General features: G+C 39.6%; 1 protein-coding gene across 9 annotated transcripts in view; it reads right to left on the bottom strand.

The window, feature by feature from the left end:
• PLCB1 (phospholipase C beta 1) overlaps positions 1–20,605 on the bottom strand; it is a 407,677-nt gene that overhangs the window by 99,757 nt on the left and 287,315 nt on the right. For all 9 annotated transcript variants that reach the window (XR_012659744.1, XR_012659743.1, XR_012659745.1 and 6 more), the window contains 4 exons: positions 14,287–14,444; positions 9,193–9,275; positions 2,156–2,240; positions 1,490–1,667 (listed from right to left, as the gene is read on the bottom strand). Coding sequence is in view for 6 of the 9 variants with exons in the window: in XM_075088215.1 (XP_074944316.1) it covers positions 1,490–1,667; positions 2,156–2,240; positions 9,193–9,275; positions 14,287–14,444 (504 nt within the window). In the remaining 3 variants the exon portion in view is untranslated. The remainder of the gene's footprint in view (positions 1–1,489; positions 1,668–2,155; positions 2,241–9,192; positions 9,276–14,286; positions 14,445–20,605) is intronic.

The following is a 20,605-nucleotide window of genomic DNA, read 5'->3' as shown; positions in this document are numbered from 1 at the left end:
TCACAGAGAGGCTGTGGAAAGACAAAGCTGTTACCCTCTATGCAGATCAGGCACTCAGAAAGCAAAAGACATACACTTTGCCACTGGGTTCTCACTATGTGCTGGTAACAAAAATGTGGAGTTAGGAACCCAGGGTTGATATCAAGTGTTGGAAAGGAGTCAGCTGGCACACACACACTTATCTTTCTGTTGCTTGGGATTTGTCTAAAGCAAATCAAGAAAACAGTATTAAATCAGTCCTGACACCAGGATGAATCTTCCTTTGAAATCCAAGCCCTACTCCAAAGCATGCCCTTTTCAAAGTTTCTTAACACGATAGTTGAAAACTCTTTAGTTGCTTCTAATAGGATAAAAAAAGTTATCTACAAATACAGCAGTTTTTTTTTTTAATTCAGCTTGAAAATGTTCAGCTCATTTAATCAGAATTTAGAAAAAATTACAAACAATGGAAAAAAGATTCTACTACTGGGGCATAAATGTCTATGCTTGCAGCAATCCAGATTTCAGTCTTAATAGGAAGAAGAAATTCTAGTACAGGGAACAGATTCTCCTGGGCTGAGAAACAGGATATATAGAGTTTGTTGTTTGTCCTGCTGCTAATCCGCTCCTGTGGTTTAGGGCAAATCCTTACTTTATCTTTCTCTCTGCATTTCTCTTTGTCTTTTCTAGTTAGGTTTTAAGGTCTTCAGGACAAAGACCATCTCTTACTAATTTTTGCATACCAACACTCACAATGGTCCCCTGAAGATCTCATAGGCATTACCAGAATATATGCATTGAATTATAGTAACTTTTCCATTTCATTTCTGATTTTAAAAATCATGCTAATAATGAACAAGTTAAATGTAATACACTGCTGCTTTCCATTAGCTGCATTCCCTACAACTCCTGATGGCAACAAATATTTGTTTGCAGTATTACTTTTGCCTGTTTCCACCTCTGGAACAGAAGAACATCTTATAGCACTTTGCACAGAATTCTGTGACGTTTTCCCAACTAGTGCAAGACAACAGCGGGTTGAGCTTTGCCTGCCTGAGGAACAGGTATCTCATTCACAGTTACCCTAAATATTAAGACACTGCAGAACCAGTGCAGTCCTCCTGTGCGACGGGTTAAGTCTGAAAGGGCACCAAATGCTAGGGACGTCTGAGAGGCAACGGAAAAAAGAAAACATTTGTATTTGGTACTGGGCTTGGACACATAGAAAAGGCACCCAAGGGCGGAGGATTTGACAGCTCACTCTACCTTCTAAGCAGTACAGATAAATGTTAGTTTGCATCACTGAGCTTTAGGCCACTCCGTTAGTGATTCCTCAGCTGTGAGCCTTCACAATGCTCCTGGATCAATGACACTTAGTGTTGTTTCCTAGTGAGTAAGGCCCACACTGGTGCATCTCTACCTTGCCAGAGCAATGTAAATGGATTCAATTAGAGCTGTAATTAGGACTTTGTGTTTTAGGGAGAAATGTATTTGTAGATTCAATTCATACCTGCCCCAGGTGAGGAAGGTTCAAACATACTAGATGTATCGCTGCATGTGTTGGAAGCTTGCTCCGAGAGCTTCTTTTTTGCACTTCCATCTGCAGACTTATGTGACTTCTTTTTATTCTTCACCAGAATTTTGTACATTAAATCCATAGGGCTTGGAAGAGGAACGCCAGGTTCCAGCTTGCAGAAAAAGGAATAGAAATTTGTTACAACAGCAAAAGAAATGAGCTTATGGCAATTCTTTAGGGCCCACATGGTGCAAGATGATTTTGTAACCTCTATAAACGCTGTTAATATGAAACGTATTTTGTGCAAGAGGTAACCTCAACATTAAATGAAACAGGGCTACTGAAGGCCCTAAGAAGAAAAGAAGAATGCTTTATGAAATGTCTGCAGTAATAACCAGAATAAGTATTAGTTCAAATAGGAAAGCCTACATTATAAAATGGCAGCTATGAGAATCAATTGCATTTAGAGGATTACAATTCACTGTATCTGAACAATCTCTGCATCAGATATTATATGATTAAGTCACGAACAGCTCACATTGTTTAACTCCTTCCTTTGGACTCTGTTTTGAAAGGCAGTATATGAGGAATGACACAGGACTGAAACACTTAAAAATTCACACAGATATTTGTGATCTGATAAATACCAAACCATATTACCGGGTATTTTTCCAATGGATCCATAAGCAAGGCATCTCCAAATATTAATCTGCAGTACTCTGCCATTTTTGCCTGTTGTTTAGGGCTAAAGGGAAAAAAAAAAAGAAATAAATGAGTCCTATTAATGCTACAACAGGAAAGCAGCAGGGATGGACTATCTAATATCCATAAACTCGATATAATTCCCTGACCCAATTGCTGTGAATTTTTCAGAGAGACCTAGATATATATATCCAGTTATTCTGATTCCTCTGATGGAGCTCATCAAAAGGATCATAAGGCATAGAACCTAAACCAATCATACAGAAAGTAGTCTCCTGAGCAGGTGTCTCTCTTAAATTTCCCAAGCCAAGGGTACCACCTCACTCACCCATGTCTGTAAGGCACAGCCATACAGAAGAAGGGACAGAAGACATTACTTAGGTCTTAAAACCAGCAAAGCTGCATCAGTTATATGCACTGGTAGAGAAGCAGCTAGTTTTACTGCAGATTTTCTGCTAAAATGCAGCCCCCTTGTCCCACCCTACTTGTTAGCCCATGTGAGGTGGCCGCTGCGCTTGCGCAGCCTGACGGCCTGTCCAGCCGCAGCTCTGCCAGGAGCTGCAGCTGCACTGCGCTCCATGACAAAGCACTGATCCATCGCAGCCCTCCTGGGCTGGGTTTGCACCGAAAGCGTGCGCTGCTCCTCCCGTCTCACTCAGAAGTATTTCCCCTGACATATCGTCACTGGCAGAAGTCACAGAGTAGGTGTAATTGTGCTACTGGTAAGATGTGTTATGTCCATTTGGAGAACTGCTGTAATAAGTGCTGGGATAACTGCTTGTTATATGCATATAACTACATACTGCACGCATGTTATGTGTCTATAACTGGGACCAACATATCAGGACAGCCTTCCCAGTGGAGATCTGGATGCAATAACAAACTGCTAGGTGGGGCTGCTCAATGATCATTTTAGTTTGAGTATGTGGTCAGATCCCTTTTTTAAAAATTTTAAAATTTAATTTAAAATCAGATAGAGTGTCAAATTTTACCATAGTAAATTACTTCAGCAGTTTCATTATATCCTCTAGAAGTAAACTGAACCTCAGTAAACTCTACTCATAATCAATTCTCCCAAAGTGCAACAAAAGAATAATTCCTGCATATCAGTGATGGGAGTTTTAGGACTGAAGATAGGTTATTCTAACCAGAAATGTTACTCAAATAATCTTAAAATGCAGCTCAGTGCTACAGTCACTCTCTTTCTAATTTTAGATGACTGTATTTTTGTTATATGTGCCTGCTAAAAATCTGTAACATCTGAGCTTAAGTATCTTTAAGTTTCCTTTTTTTGATACTCTGTTGAGAAGTCTCGATTAAAGGACAGGTTTATATTGCTTAAAATAATTTCCTCAACTACTGTTAATTATGATCTGCATATCATGGAAGATACACAAATGGCATAAGCAGTTATGTTACCATGGAGCTATTTTTCGTAACAAAATAGAGCTGGGTATATAGGAAAAAAGGAATGCTCACATTTTCTCTTGCAAACTAAGACTACAACAACCACTGTGTCTAGTTTGTCATTAGCTAGAAAGCGAGCACCTGGCACCGGAGCTCTTCCTGGCATCAGCAAGGCCAAATCAGAGCTGAGATAAAGGCTAGGTGGCACCTGAATCAGAAAATGTAATTTCCGTGAGATCAGCATTCTGGATGTCCCTTGAAGTAGATACGGGGTGAACTGGTCATTAGCTCAGTCATTGACAAAAAGTATTGCAAGGAGGCTTTAAATTATTCTGCAAGGCTATGCAAGGGCTGCATGCAGTTTAAATCACTACAGCATTTTATTAATGCTTTCTTTTGCGTGCAGCCAATTCTGCAAAAAAAGCTAAAAGCCACTTTTAGCTGAGGATGGAAAATTAAGATGAAGACAAGCAAGGCAGTGGAACTAAGAACCCACAGGGAGCTTAGGACCTAGAAAGTTCAAAGGACATCTCCTTGAATCAAAAGATCACAATTATTGAAATCGAGGTAATTGGATGTGACACCAGCATTTTTAAATGGGCACATCAACTCCAAAAGGAATCCGAAAAAAATATGCAAGAGTTAAAGCTAATAAATTTCAAACTATCACCACAGCTAGAACAAATTCTTCCGATCTTCTGTGTTTAATTACATGTTTACCTCAAAGAGAACAAAGTGAGAACTTTCATTTTTGCAAAAGAGAAAAATGTAATGCAACACTATTTTGGTCCAGCATATAAATTCCAATGTCACTGCATTCTGGAGGAAGAAAGAAGGAAAAGGAAAATTATGTGAAAAAACTAACAGCTTTTAATGCTATAAAAAATTCTTCCAGTAGTAGACAAGGCCAAAGTAGGAAAATCTTGACATTACAAAATTACATGCCTTTGTGAACTGGACTATATGCACAGATATTTTTAAAAGCTCCTAAGAGGGAATAAAAAATATTTAGGAGTACCAGCGTTTAATCGAGTGGTATTTTTTGTGTTCTTTCTTTCTTTCTCATGTATATATATGATCTATCACTTGAAACTGTATTTTATGGAACTATACAATTGCAAGAGATAGATCATTAGTAATAGTATAGATTCTGTATTATTATTCTAGTATTTTAAAAGTCGGAATATCAGTTTCTTTTTACTTTCCCTTCTTTCAAAATTATGAACCAGAATGACAGATCGAAATACCAACTTTTCTACAACAAAATATAGCCCCATTTGTGTTGTGGAACAAAAAAAGCAGGTATTTCCTGGTCCACATCTACTGTTATTGGAAATTCTCTCCAGCATTCCTGTACTATAATGAAAAATTATTTCCTCAAAAGAGCTGACTTTATCTGCTTTATGATTTTCACTGTGCAGACATGGTCAGGTAGCACATAGACTAATTATATAAGCCCCCAAAATGTGCCAGGACAAGGGAAGATAAAGTGGGAACATGATACCTAGAGATATGGAAATCCAAAGAATATTAAGAAATGTTTTCATTACCATGACTTTATTGCTTGTACTTTGTTTTACTGTGTTTGTATTATGCCTATTATGAAGGTCAATCACAGAGGCTCTTTGGCATGACTGCTCCTAACATTACATTATTATCACTTCTGCAGAGATACTCCTTAAGCGTAAGACAAAGACACAGATGCTTCCCAGAAGATACTAAAATAATTTGAAGTGTAGGAAGAAAAAGTGATAAAGATACTGTTAATATCTGAAATAACAATTCCAGCAAGAAACCAGCAATATGAATAACTGTAATTAAATTTAATCATGGAAGCAATCTTATATGGATACTGCTCAAGGATCACTTAACCTTTTTGCTATGTCATCAGTGCATTTCTAATTATAGAGTGTCTGCTTTCAGATTTGCAGATTGCTTATCTTCTTGCAAGCCCAGTTTCAAACGTCAAGGTCTTCTTGAGGTCTCTTCAACATTTTCAAGGCACTTTACTATTTTTTGATAGAACCACATCTTTTCTTAGTACTGTCTTTTTTCAGCATGCCTGTTTTGACTTCAGTATAAATGATGGCATACATAATATTTTATATATTCTAAAAGTTATATGCTTGCCTCTTTTTCTAAACTTTTTATTTTATAAAGACAGGTGAGAATGAATATACTACATAGTGGAGTTATAGTAAAAGGAAACAAAAATTCTTCACATGCTACAAAGATATTAGAGAGGAATTCTAGGAAAAACACTGAAAGAAAGCAAAATGAGATGATTAACACTATGTGCTAATAAGTGTTAAATATATTCTCAGGAACATAAACCAGATATAAGAAAAATTGCATTTTAAGTCCAGTGGTGATGAACACTGTCATATCTATTGTGGTGATGTAAAACTTATTTACCTCTGATAATCGCAGTCTGTTTAAAAGCCATAAATAGAGAACACAGGCTAAAACCATATTTCTCTTTAAGCCAATGTCAAAAATTCTACTGATTTGTATGGGACTGGCATTTCACAGAAGAATGCTGACTCTTGTAACTTGAAAATCAGAAGAAAAACTTGGAACTGAAGAAAAAGTAGGAACTGATGTCATAGGATTTGTTTGACAGCAATTCTATAAAAACACTTAGCATATATTGTTAATACTTAGAGCAAAGTCCATCTTTAAGATCTAGGAGAAAAACAACATTCCAAGTAAATGAAAAGACAAAAGGAGCATTCCACGAAATTAGGTGAAGGTTTCTGTGAGTGGCATGTCTAATTGCAGATTTCTCTAGCAACTAGTGCAGAAATGAAGGGATAATTGTAGCAGTCAGTAAAATAACTAAAAATTATTTTCAGCCAAGGCAAAATTAGAAATCATACACATTAAGTCTGAAGATTTACTGCAGCAGAAAATAATAAATAGCAATAAAGCCTCAAAAAGAGAAAATAAACCTGATACTGTTTTTGCAGACTGGCTTTGCTAAAAACCTCCCAGAGCAATGCATGGAAAAGGACCTCAAATAATACACTTAGGGATAGTTCATTATTCCATGACTAGAGTTTTCTGGAGAGAAAGGTCCAGTGTTTTCTGTTGGGCAAATTGTAAAGATCAGAGCAATGCAGCAGTAACTCTGTTCCCTTTTTGACATATTCCTGCAGTATCACACCACCTTTAACTTTGACAGTGTTTCATCTTACAGTTTTAAAGCCAGTTTTGTATATAACTTATATCTGACAGGAGTTTATTTTATACTTTTTTTTTTTTTACTTCTTTCCTAAAATAGAACAGATCACCCTGGAATAATTGAAGACTTAAGTCTTAATGACTTCAAAGGAAGAAAAATGTAACCCTTCTGGTATAAATAAAGGGGATGTTGCTTTTTCTCTGCCGTATAGTAACACAGTGAATGTATATTTTAACAAATACAGAGGAATGAATACAAAATATAATACATTGAAGAATGATGCTTGAGATCTTTTCTAATGACCAGAGGTTGCATTTGGAAGCACTGAGAAAAGCACTGTGAGTTAAAACCTACAGCAGTGACCCTAAGCAAGTCCAAGGTGATATAACTTACACCAAGAATAAATGAGTGAGGAAATCGATAAGAGAAAGAAATTAAATACAGTATCTGGGTGGTTCTTCAGAGGAAGACAGCACTAACTAAGCAGAATTTAACAGGCAGCTGTTTGAATCATGACCACATGGCCTTTAAATGCGTGCAGAGCATGCACATCTTTGCCCACAAAAGGGAGCGTAAAATTATCACAGAATCACAGAATGGCAGGGGTTGGAAGGGACCTCTGGAGATCACCACCCACCCTGTAAACCCACCCTGCTTGAGCAGGTACACCTTGAGCAGGGTGCACAGGGCTGCATCCAGGTGGGTTTTGAATGTCTCCACTGAATGAGACTCCACAGCCTCCCTGGGCAGCCTGTTTCGCTGCTCTGTCACCATCACAGGAAAGAAGTTTTTTCTGATATTCAGGTGGAACTTCCTGTGTTCCAACTTGTGCCCATTGCCCCTTGCCCTGTCCTTGGGCACCACTGAAAAGAGTCTAGCCCCATTCTCTTGACACCCACCCTTTAGATATTTATAAGTATCGATGAGATCCCCCCTCAGTCTTCTCCAGGCTGAACAAACCCAAGTCTCTCAGCCTTTCCTCATATGGGAGATGCTCCAGTCCTCTGATCATCTTGGTAGCTCTCCACTGGACTTGCTCAAGGAGTTCCACGTCTTTCTTAAACTGGAGGCCCCAAAACTGGACACTCCAGATGTGGTCTCACCAGGGCAGAATAGAGGGGGAGGATAACCTCCCTCGACCTGCTGGCCACACTCCTTTGAATGCAGCTTCTTGGCTGCAAGGGCACTTTGCTGGCTCATGGTCACCTTGTTGTCCACCAGCACTCCCAGGCCCTTCTCAGCAGAGCTGCTTTCCAGCACGTCAATCCCCAAGCTGTACCAGGGCATGCGGTTGTTCCTCCCCAGGTGCAGGACATTTGCTTTTGTATACCTTATACTGTAAGGTATACAGATAGTATAGGTCAGCTCTGAGAGTTTAAGTTTGTCTACCTACATAATTTTTGATCAGTATTGTCACATCTGTACTTAAAAACATTCTTACATAGCTTCTTCTACCAGTTCCTTCCCTTACGATGAGAATGTTCTTCCTAAAAAAATGGAAAAGCAGTTAGCCCTCTCCCTTTTCCTCCTCAAGAAGCAAAAGTGCCAATATCTTTTCTGATTTGTATTAAATCATTCAAAGCTGCCCCAAAGATTACTTTTTATTTCACATTAAAAAAAAAAAAAGTTTCTCAGTCTAAATTAGCTCCAGAAGTGTTGAAAACACTTTCACAGCAAAAAACAAAAACAGAAAAGGCAACTGAATTTAAGGCACATGGTATTTGTCTGTGTCACCTCACCAGATATAGAGACCATGTGGTCTCTATATTCAAAACCAAAGTTAATGTCAAACTTAAAAAAAAGAAAAATCAAAGTAAAACAATAATAATAAAAAGTTAGACCACTGGGACAAATTGAGAAGTGTTCTCACTTATTTTTCCTTTTCTTACACAGAAAAGTTGTCCTTCGTTTGTAACTAGAAAAAAGGGAAAGAAAACAGCTTAGGCAAACTGGTATTTTTTGGCAGAAATGGAACAGTTCCTGGCCATTCACACCACCTGTTTCACAATCCTAGCTAGTCTATGGTTCTGGCCTTTACCTCTAATGCATGAGAAACAGACCAAATTCTGTGCACAGAATATGCTTATAGCATAGAATAGGGACATAAGCAGGTGAAATATTGCTCCTTTTTCTTAGATGAAGATCCGTTACATGCCAGCAGGACATACTGAGACTGTAAAGTTAACACAATATGTCTCACAGGTATTCACACTTTTTCTTTCATACATAAGGTTCTAATTCAGGAAGGTTTTTAAGATCATGCCTGATTCATTCTAATCATCTTGGCTACTCAGGCTGACACATGTTTTTTTGGGTTAAGAGCTGTTGATTTTGTAATTTAATAAAACCACTTAGACCTTACAAAAAATACAACACCGTACAGGAAAACATGGTAGTTACTTACGAATCCACATGATTTTCAAAGGAAAGGAGGATTGGAAAGGGCGATGTCTTAAATGCACATTCAGCAATAGCTTCTATTACTTCCTAAAGAAACAAAATACATACAGTTACAAATTTATGTCTCTACAGAAACAGCATTTTGGTTTTTGAAGACAGAAAAGACCCAAAGATGTCTGAAATCATATCCAAACTGCCAGAAATCAGACCTTCTGTTCTAAACATCCCAGAAAGGATGTGCTTTTGCAGCAACCAATTTTTTCAACCTGAACTGTAATCAAATCTCCAAAATGTCTGATAAGCCTCAAGCACCACATTTCTCAATAAATGATTTATGTCTGCCTAAGTCAATAGTTTAAATGCAAAACTTGGTCTTTGTGTGGAGTTGTTCCATGCCTAAAGCTATGACTTTCATGAACTATTTTGCATAATAATAAACTCTCTGACAAATGTATATCTTATAAACATCATCAGCACAAGCACGTATCCATAAAATACTTAGTTACTCTGACTCACAAGTTTTAGTTCCCTCTTTTTTGATGAGAGAAATCCCTCTAAGGCAAAAGAAAGAAAAAAATAAAGAAACAGTACTGAGTTAAAACAGTTGGCTGTGTAGTAATCATCAGGGAGCTCAGAAACTGAAACTTCTGTAGAAGTTTTCTTTCAGCTCTGATGGAAAATCACAGAATCCCAGGTTGGAAGGGACCTCAGGGATCACCTAGTCCAACCTTTCGAGGAAGAACGCAGTCTAGACAAGATGGCCCAGCACCCTGTCCAGCCAACTCTTGAAAGTGTCCAACGTGGCTGAGTCAACCACTTCCCTGGGGAGATTATTCCAATGGTTGACTGTTCTCAGTGTGAAAAATTTCTCTCTCATGTCCACCGGAATCGTCCCAAGAGCAACTTGTGTCCTTTCCCCCTTGGCCTCTCCATGTGACTCCTTGTAAAAAGGGAGTCTCCATCTTCTTTGTAACTACCCCTTAAGTACTGGTACATGGGGATGAGATCCCCTCTGAGCCTCCCTCTCTCAAGGCTGAACAAACCTAGTTCTCCCAGCCTGTCCTCATATGGCAGCTTCCCAGTCCTTTGATCATCTTCGTGGCCCTCCTCCGGACCCCTTCCAGCCTGTCCACATCCTTTTTGTACAGCGGGGACCAGAACTGTACACAGTACTCCAGGTGTGGCCTGACAAGCACTGAGTAGAGCGGGATGATGACTTCTTTATCTCTGCTGGCGATGCCCTTTTTGATGCAACCCAGCATCCTGTTGGCCTTCTTGGCCGCAGCAGCACACTGTTCGCTCATGTTGAGCTTTCTGTCCACCGGGACCCCCAGGTCCCTTTCCACCGAGCTGCTCTCCAGCCAGGTGGATCCCAGTCTATGCTGCACTCCTGGATTATGTTTTCCCAGGTGCACCACCTTACATTTGTGGCATCTGCAAAGCTAGTAGAAGTTATCGTTTGATAACACAAAATTTTAGTGGGGTGTACAATAGTAATGGGTGCACGATTAATAAGCTCACTGTTACAAGTTACTCAATGTTTCCCTATTGGAACACAAATCTTTTTTTCAAAAGAACTTACAAAACACTGAAGACTTTCCATATGCATTGCTATCAAACTCTGGAGTTCATAAGAACCCATAAGCCTGTTCCCTCCCAAATCATAAAGATGACTAAAACCTGAAAGATTTATTTTAAAAAAGCCTCCTCTGGGAATTCATTTTGTTGATTTTCTGTACTTTTAAAGGCTCAGTTGAGAAGCATAACAGTAAGAAATCCATTTCCTAAAATGAAAGCTGAGCTTCTGGTACATTCTTCTGATGTTGGGCTGCAGAATCCAGGGCTGGAAGGAAGGCACAAGCCATCTCAAGGTTTGCTGATATGAACTAGGATACAAACAAAATTTACAGTCTTCATGTAAGTAGAAAAAAACCCAGCTCATGCACAAATTATTCTGGTATATGATGAAAAACTAGCTCTCAGCACACACAGGTGGTGAACACTATATTTAATAAACTGCAATCACAAAATATTTAAGTGCTTCACATATCACTAACCATTTGCGTGCTTCAACTAAGACCACTTCTAGTCTTTAAAGAAAGCAGAAAGGCAAAGAGTTTATTGAAAGAATAAATGGTGCAGAAGGCTGGGTGAGGGCAGGTAGGAAGCTGCAGTTTCACAGCAGCGGTTGTCCCATGAGGGACCGCACAACAGAGTGATTCTCCCTGCACACTTTCTTTCCAACTCCAACAAATCACTAAGTGCTGGTACCCCTGCGACGCTGTTCAGAACCAGTGGGATTTGCAAAAGCATCTAAGGCAATTTTGCTATTACAAGGGAACAGCAGTGCTGAGAATCAGGTTACAGACATTAAGTCCTCCCATCTTGATGCTCTCCACCCAGATCATTAGCACTGGCTTGGTCCCCACCCACCTGCACCCTCCCCTTGGTTACAGAGCATCATGCAGGGTTTAAGAATACTTGAGGCTGGATATAAGAGGTACTGCCAAAAGCAGTTCTGAGGCCTTTCTTGCTCCTACACACTGCTCAAGCTGTGGAGTAAATTTCTTTTAAACTGCCTTTTCAACTGCAAGAAGGGATGAAGTCCAGCATGCATGGGAAAATTATCCTGAAAGAGTAAAATCAAGATTACACCAATGAAATCTGAGGATGAAAAGCTCAAGCACTGGTTCAGTGGAGAAACAGGTATGCTGGTGTTTCAGTCTTCTGCATTGAAATGTAAATGCAAATTCTCTATGGTCAGAGAGGAACAATGTGATAAGTTCTGTACTTTACTCCAGCTGCAGAATGACTCACCTGAAACAGGTCTCCAATGTATATATAAAGTGCACGCACACAGGTTCCTGGTTATGGCATGAAAAATACTGTTGGTTCCCTATAGGATCTCACCCTGGCAGCAGCTCACAATCTGAAGCTGAGAATAACCTTACTGATTTCTGCATGTCATGAAGCAAGGTAAAAACCAATCAAACAAAACCCCACAAAAATCCCAGCAACATAAGGGAGTATATATTGCTTCTGTCTCCACACTTCAGAAAGCCTATCTGAGGCAGTGAATACTGACAGACTGAACAGAAGCATTGTGTGCCGTGGTCATGCCAAAAGCGTGAGCCGATAAATGATTCAGCATTAAAGACCCAGTGATCACTCTGAATTGATTTGCACACTTCTGACACATTATTTCACTATCATTTTGCTCTTCCTTAGCCAAGCAGCACACTTCCAGTGTTGAAAAGAAACCAGCAATTGATATACTTTTACATTTTTTCTGCATGGAATAAAAATATTTGCCCTGAAGAGCAACAGATGAAATAGTTCTGAGTAGATTTAAATTACCTTCCAATATCTCTCCTGCAAGCACGATGCCTAAGGTTGAGCATCTAAATAATCAGCAATAATCCTCATTTCTGCTAATGATCCTTTTACGAATCAGATTAACTTTGTTTTAAATTCCTGCTCATGACCAAAGGAGTTGAGAGCTATCTTCCCTAATTAAAAGACTTCCAGCAATCAAGCTCTATGCCAATAAATGTAATTGGCTTCATATAAACATAACTGGGAAGTTAATAATAAACATGCAAGAAGGTTGTGTTTTATGTTTTCATGTGATTAAATCAATGAAGAGTTAGGGAAAACATTGAAAAGAAGAGAAAACATTTTGAAATGTTGAAAAAAGAGGAAACAAACTGAAAAAAAGAAAGCAGTGTTCTGGTGCATGAGGAGGGTGATTTGGCTGTGTGGCAGTATTGTCTGCTTTTTCTCCCTAATGGAAGGCACTAGAAGACAAAAAAGTCCCCAACAACTCATGCTCCAAGTGTGGGAGACATGCTTCGAAGCTGTAGCTAGTAGAGAAGCTACACCAAATACCTGTAACATAATGAAATTCAGTAATGAATATTTTTCCATGTCTTCTTGCATACAGGTAAATCTAGAAATGTATTTCCATGGCGAGTTCATGTCTCAGATGAACAAGAATTATTTCTTCACACTTCAAAAATGATATCCTGATGCATCATTATAAGCTGTGTTGACTATCAATCTTAATACTATAAAGAGACACCTCCACCCTGCTCCTTTAACACCTTTGATCAAAATAATCTTCAACAAGAAATTAACGATTTAAAGTTATTGCTAAGAGTATATTATCTACCTTTTATTATAGAAAAAGGAAATGGAAGACGAAATTCAGAAATACAGATTATATGTTTAAGGTCTGAACGGCACAAATCTCTCATCAGACCCTCCAAAGATACTAATTTTTCTTTTTCATCCTCCAATGCTTCAAATCTAATACCAAGTATCAGAGATAAGAGTAATGTTGCACACACTGCTATTCACTTTTTCAGTAGTTAATAAAATTATGAGTGTCTGGTCCCTGTGATGGGACCTGCCCAACTGGGCATGAGTAGCCTGTTCTCTGCTCATAGGAACGTAAAGGCTTGCAAGTTGTAGAGGTTTCCACGATAGCTGCTGTTTCCTACCTCAATTCAGCACTTTTGTCTCCCACTCCTGCTTACCGGGCAGAGAAGAGAAAAAGAATACATTGACACATTGGTTATTGCTGTTCAAATCCTTGTGGCCTTCAGTCCTAGCTCTCCCCCCTGCCACGTGCTATGGAGCTCTAAGACAAACCAGTCCTTCCCTCCCCATCCTCCCGGTTCCAGACCCATCCATAGACGTGTTTTACACTGGTCCTGGTCCTTCAGCCCTGGCTGTGGTCTACCCTGCTTCTCCCCCTTCATGAGATCTGCTGCAGGGACATCCACAGGATTATGGACCTGGGCACTAAGCCCAGTCCCCAGATGGCACAGATTATTACACTGCGTAATCCCTTTTCCTCTGACTGCTACAATCACCAAGAACTTCTTCCTGTGCAAAGTCCAAATCCTGCAACTCTTCTCTTCCGATGATTTTGTATGTGCTCCAAAATCTCCTCTTAAAACACCTTTTTTGACCTCGCATTCCTCTTCCTTTCCACCTTTGCAGTACTATTCTCACAGTGTATTTGTGATGCATTTTACATGAAAGAAACCATCCCAGCTAAAGCCAAACACACCAGCGTGCTGTGTAGCTGTACCTTGAAGGATATTTCAGTTGTCATAGTGAATCCGTGTGTAATGACCGGCTCTTCTTCAGCTGTTCGCCCTTTCCAGCAGTCCAGCTCCACACAGCGGCAGCCTGACAAAAGCACTTGCCGATACATCTCCACTGATGAGTTACCGGCCAGCTGTCCAGCTGCGACAGCACGAAAAACATGAAAAAAAGGGAAGTCATTTTGGGCCTCAGGAATAAATACAAATAATCTAACAATAATTAGAGTTAACAGCATCTTTTACCCTCGGCTGAGAGGAATAACATCCAAAGGCATACAGAAAGCATAAGAATGTAATGGAAATAACTGAGGCATTGTCAATGTCATGGTTTGGATTCTGCCCTCAGTTAAACTGCTGTGAGTGAGGAGAAATAACCAAACTGAAGCCAATTTGAACACTTCTGATAGACAACATTGGGAAGGGAAGGGAAGGGAAGGTTTTGTTCTAAAAGACTTTGTTATCCTTTGACAAGCAATGTGAAATTCAGAGGCAACTCAGGACAGCAAGATCACATTTTCTCATAACATGCAATACAGTTTAGTATAAGATAAAACAAACCTCCTGCACAGTCACTAATGGTACCATTACTAGGTCTCAGATCAATATTTAATACACTAATCACCGCACTGAGTCGGTCAGTTAAATCTTCTGATGTGATTACATTATGTAGGGAGAAATTGAAACAAACTACCAGTTTTCAACAATGACATAATTCCAAAAATAAACAAGGAAAACTCAGCTTTTTCCAAACTCAGGAAGTATTAAAAAACCTCACAAAAAAACCCCAAACAAACCCCAAAGCAACAGAGAAGTCTAGTCGTCTTCAGGGAAGGATAACCAGCCAGGTTGTCTTCATCTGCTGCAACAGGTTTGGTTCCAGTCATATGAATACAAATTTCTTGCACCAGAGAGGTAAAGGTAATGAAAGAATGGCTTAGTCCTTGGTTTAGATGTGAAGAAAATGGATGTAGTTTCCTACTTTCTATCTGACTTCCTGAGAAGACTTTCATGGATTTCTTGAAGGGAATTCACTTGCTTTTTAAGGAGGCAGTGAGTTCATTTATACTACAGATTCTTTGCTGATGGGAGATATATAAATAATTCATCCAGTCTGGCATATAATATAATACAGATTAATCCTGATTTTATTGTCTCTGTGGTTCTGTGTTTAGGTTTTAAGCTGGGAAATACACGTTTTGGGGTTTGCTTTACTAAATAGCATTTGTCTGCTTTCTCTATGTTTTTACCTTCCACTAAAAACTGTAACAGAAAACCCCTCCTATTTGAAAATTCCTCTTTACCATTTGTGTCTGATACACAAGCTGGAACAATCATAAATACGTCACAAGATATTAACATTACTCCTGTTGAAATCCATAAGATTACTCAGCTCCTGCTGGAACCAATGGGAAATATATAACAGAAGAATTTCACCAGTGCTGTAAGGTTCTGAAAATCCGAACGGAGTCATCAAAGTGATGTGTCTCTCTCTTTTTTTTTAACTTAGCATTTTCCTCTGTTTTCCCTCTAATTATAGTAGTTTATCTTTACTTGCACAAAAGCCTATTTGGTGCAATCCCAATGTCTGGGGTAAGCAGTGGCTCTTCTTTGCAGGATGCAAACGAGCACGAGCATGGCTGAGGGTACAATAGCACACACTTCTGTGTACTTATTCCTAAGCACCTGCTTATGAAAACTTGGCTTTCATTATACAGATCTGCTGAACTCTGCTGCCTAAAAAACTACATTCACTTAGAAAACTGTTTTCATGTTGTCTTTCTTTTCCCTCAAAGCATATTGAATTTGGCTTAACAGACTATTTTATGATTAACAAACTCTACTATACTTCCTGAGAGACTACTGGATGTTATTATTGCCAAGCATTTTGCACTACAAGATCCTTAACCTTCCAAAGTGCTTAACTAAATCATGACATGCATCACTTGCCATATGACACTTCTCCATGCTACCTTACTAGTAAGGCTCAGACTTTCTGGAAGGGTTCCTGCTAAGGATAAAAGGATATTCAACTTCCTAAACATTCAGTCTGCAGAAAGGCTCCCAGTCAGAGGGCAAAATGCTAGCAAATGTTTTAATAGTCTCAACAGCTTATTTTCCTGAAATATGGAATATTAGGAATATTCCCTCAAATGTTTTTTGCATATATGATTTATAAACTTATGTTGTGTGACTCTCTCTTTGCATCTATTCCAAACTATCCCTTTAACAGATGCATTCTAAAACGTGCTAACACAGACACTAAAGGGAATACTTCCCATATGGTATTTTTAATATCCTGAGCACAGATGAAAGTATTATATATTCCCTTCTGTAATACATACAGCATCTATAGTAATACCATAATATTTGTATCCCATCATCCTATATTGGATAAGGAGAAAGAGATTTTGACAAAAACTTGCTTTTCTAAAGATATAATTAGCCAAATCATACCTGACAGGACACTAAGCAAAATGAGACTGTGCTAATTGATGTAAGCTGAGGATATGGCCCCTATTTCCTGATACAGCTCAGTTCCACACTTCTATAAGCTGCTCATTCATCAGAAAGTACATCCTTATTGGGTTCCTTCATCACTGTTTTCCCAAATGCAAGTTATTTGCAATACATGGAATTAAAATTTATTTATGGTTTTATGACATGTATCCCCCTAAAACTGGGGGATATTTGGATCCAGGTACTGGGAGTCACCTGACTCTTCACTACTCTAGAAACAGAGGCTGCTTCTGCCCCCTTGCCCACCCATGGCACCACCTTCTCCTGGCACGAAGTGCCTGTGTACTCCCTGTGCCATGCACAAACATGAGCTGCAGAATCTCCTCTCTTCAGGCAAGTGCTGGCAAAGCAATCAGCACTCTGGATCATACGCTGTAGTTTGCAGCATGTAAACTCAGACCCTCATACTGCTGGGAGTCTGGCTCTTGACTCCAGCAGCAACAGAAGGTGCTGGCAGCTACATTTTTTTTAGACACAGTACATTTATCTGAATATATTTTCCTTCTGATCTATTTTGCCATACACAGGACAAGTGAATTAGGCCCCAGACTGTGACATGCTCTGCTACTGCTTCTATGTAAGTCAAAATAAGGCTCTCGCCCTATGGCTGTTATCTTTAAATCTTTACATTGGACCAAAGCAGGACATGCAGCCAGGCTTGCTCCAGCCAGCAGCAGGAATACACTTGCTGTCAGTATTGATTCGGGCTCACCCAAGCATAAGATGCAACACTTGTGTACGCCAGGAGGGCTGGGGCTGGCCAGCCTCTGAATTTGCATTTCAGCTCAGCCACTAGAAGTGCCCAGGCAGCTCCCATGCTGCAGCCAAGCTACGTGGCGGACACCATGTCTGTCAGAGGAACCGGCATGGGGTACACGGGGTAACCCTCGTCCTAGATGTGGGACCCACTTGAGAAAGACACACTGCATGACCTGCTGAGTCTCTCCAACTGTACTGAGGGAGTGGGACCTTACTTAGAGAGCCCCTCCCCTGCCACTGGCTCTCTATATCTTTGCCTTACAGATTTCAGCTATTTGAAGATCTTCAAATGCTGCTATTGGAGTTGGAGAGGTTACCCAATCCTCAACACAGTTTCATCGTCCTTAAAGAGGGGGGTTCAGAAAATAACATCTCTCTTATTGCAACATGCTCCAACTGGTTGGCCTGAAGAGGCAAATAAGAGAAGGCACAGAGGACCTTGAAAATTCACTAAGCTGCAGTGAATGAAATATTACTTAAAGGAAACAAAACACACTCATGACCTTGACTTTTCTTCTTCTTGAGAATCCAGTATCTCAGATCTGACCAAACAGTATTTTTTTCTAACTCTTTATGTTCACCTCTGTGGCTACTGGAGGAAGCTTCCTCTAGAAATGTTGGTGTCAGCCACTGATCTCTATTAGAATAATTAATTTTGGCTTCAGGAGACAATCTAGATGATTTTTTTTTCTCTCCCTTTTGCAAGGTTTCCACTCACTTTTACAAGCACAAACTCCTTCACTTTGAATATGGCTTCAAAAGAGGGAATCATCATGGGTGAAGAAGGTAAGAAGGGGCAGGTAACCTTTAGGGCAACAAAAAGATGAACTGAGGTTTAATACTGCTAGTAGGAATGCTCAGCTGTCAAATTTAGAGCAGTCATGTAAAACTTCACATAGCAGGAGACCCAAGGAATTTTTACGTGGAGTCTGCTTAATCCAGTAGCCATCTTCTCACAAAAGCCAAGCTGCCTCAGAGGAAGATGCAAGAGTGTTGCAGATGGGAATCACCATCTTATTGAAGCTATTTTTTTATATATAGGATTTTTTTAATACAGTATATTTTTTTATATATAGGATTTAGTTTGAGAGCAGGGCACTGAACTGGTATCTTGGAAAGTTCCACCTAAGACCTTCCACACAGATCATCTTTCCACTTTGTGAAGCAACAACAGCTTTCCCTCCATTGATTTATTTTTATTAATGGCTATGTTAATTCAACACTGTAACTGTGGAAGCTGCTTCCACAGTTGCACTGAATTGGCCACAGGGAGCAGACAGTGATCTGTAGTTTCCTTCCTGTGAAGTGAAGTCATCATGTTCAAATTAACTTAATCTCTGAAAACTTAGCCCTTTTCCTCAGTGTTACACAAGCTTTTATGATATTCTGAACTGGAATCAGGAAAAATAATGACAGCTGGAAGGTAAAAAAATTCCCCCAGAAACTGCTGATGGGTGGAAGAGCTGCACAATAACCACTACTCCTCCTTTTTACCCATTAGCCCTCTTGCTTAGATAAGCCATGACCCCAGTGCCAGGAAGAACCTCATTTATCTGCCTTAGATTGCTTGACAGGACTAGCTGGGTCTGCTGGTGGGGGAACAACTACGGCTCTTCCTCAGCTCAGCTTCTTTCTGCTGCAAGAGCTCCCAGAGCTCTCCTACCCCCTAGTCCATCAGGAATGATGTGGAGGGGCTGGAAGACAGCAGAGCCTTTGGTCTTGCGATCCAATCACCTGAGCTCAGCACAGCTCGAGAGGCACAAAGCAGCCAGCCAAAAACTGCTCTTGCTGGTACGACAAACTCATGCTCAAAGCAGGCACTGCCCAGTGTTCCTTCCCTTCCATATGGTGATGTCATCTTGCAAACTGTGAAGATATTGTCTTGGAAGCTTTTAAGGTGAAGAAGGCTTCAAGGAAGTGTTGAATGCAGATAATAAGCACCAACAGCTAGGACTGAGGAATAGCTGAGAATAGAAAAGCTGGAGGATGGTAGAGGAGAGGCTAGAGCAGCAATAAAGAAGAGAACATGCCCCTCATGAGGTATTTTTCTAGAAATAATTGGAAGTACTGGGCCGTAAGCAGAGAAGCAGGTGCTTAGGGTAAGTGGTATAGTCCCATATTGGCTATACGCACTAAACTGAGAGCTCTGCAACCTTCTGCTGCTATTATTTTTCCTTTTAGCCAAAGACAAAACATATGTTAAAGGCTTGTGGTTTTCATATTTTGCATTTCACATACACAGCAGCAAGTTGCATAGCCATCAAAGTGTGCAATGCTGCTGCTGATACGTAATCATTTGTCTTTGACTTTGGGTGCTGCTGAGATAAATGCTGCAAAGTCATTCCCCACTGTGACAACAGCAATAAACTGAGGTGAGAAACCAGAAAAAAAGCAGGGTTGCACATTAAGGGTTCAAAGGAGTAAACAAATAAATATGACACCAGTGAGAAAAAAGATGAGACACAGTAAAAAAAAGTTTCCAAAAGATGACATTCCTTTAAGCTAGCCTAGGTTCATTACAAATAATTTCTTTCTTCATGGATTTTTACCTTTGTTCTTAAAAATTACATTTCCCTAAGAAAAAGAAAGCAGTAACACTTCTAAATAAATAATCAGGACTTGATGTACTGCCAAGGGCTTCTACTAAAGGCTAGGAAAATGATCAGGGTAATTAAAAATAAATTCAGAGTGTGCATATGTTTCTTTTTATGTTATAATGTTTCTTTGTGCATGCTTTTTCTGAGTAAAAAACTAACAAAGGGAGAGATAACTGGTAGGGCATTAAGCACAGTAATCATGAAGTCTTGCTAGACGGAACAGTTTTCTTATTGTCCTAATAATTATTACATGACTAGTTGCTATTTCACAGTTCAAATGAGGGCAGAGGTGCTACCAAAGCTTCCCTTCCAAAGCCATGAGCACTTGAGCAGACTCTACAACATCTTGGGAAAAAGAACAGTCTGCCACAATTAATTTTACAGGTTTCAGCTAAACTAAGTCCTTGTTGGAAGAAAGCAAATGGCAATA

This window comes from Phalacrocorax aristotelis, chromosome 3, assembly GCF_949628215.1.
Source record: "Phalacrocorax aristotelis chromosome 3, bGulAri2.1, whole genome shotgun sequence".
Taxonomy (NCBI): Eukaryota; Metazoa; Chordata; class Aves; order Suliformes; family Phalacrocoracidae; genus Phalacrocorax; species Phalacrocorax aristotelis.
The sequence above is the reverse complement of the archived record's forward strand: the minus strand, read 5'-3'. Positions and strand labels throughout refer to the sequence as shown.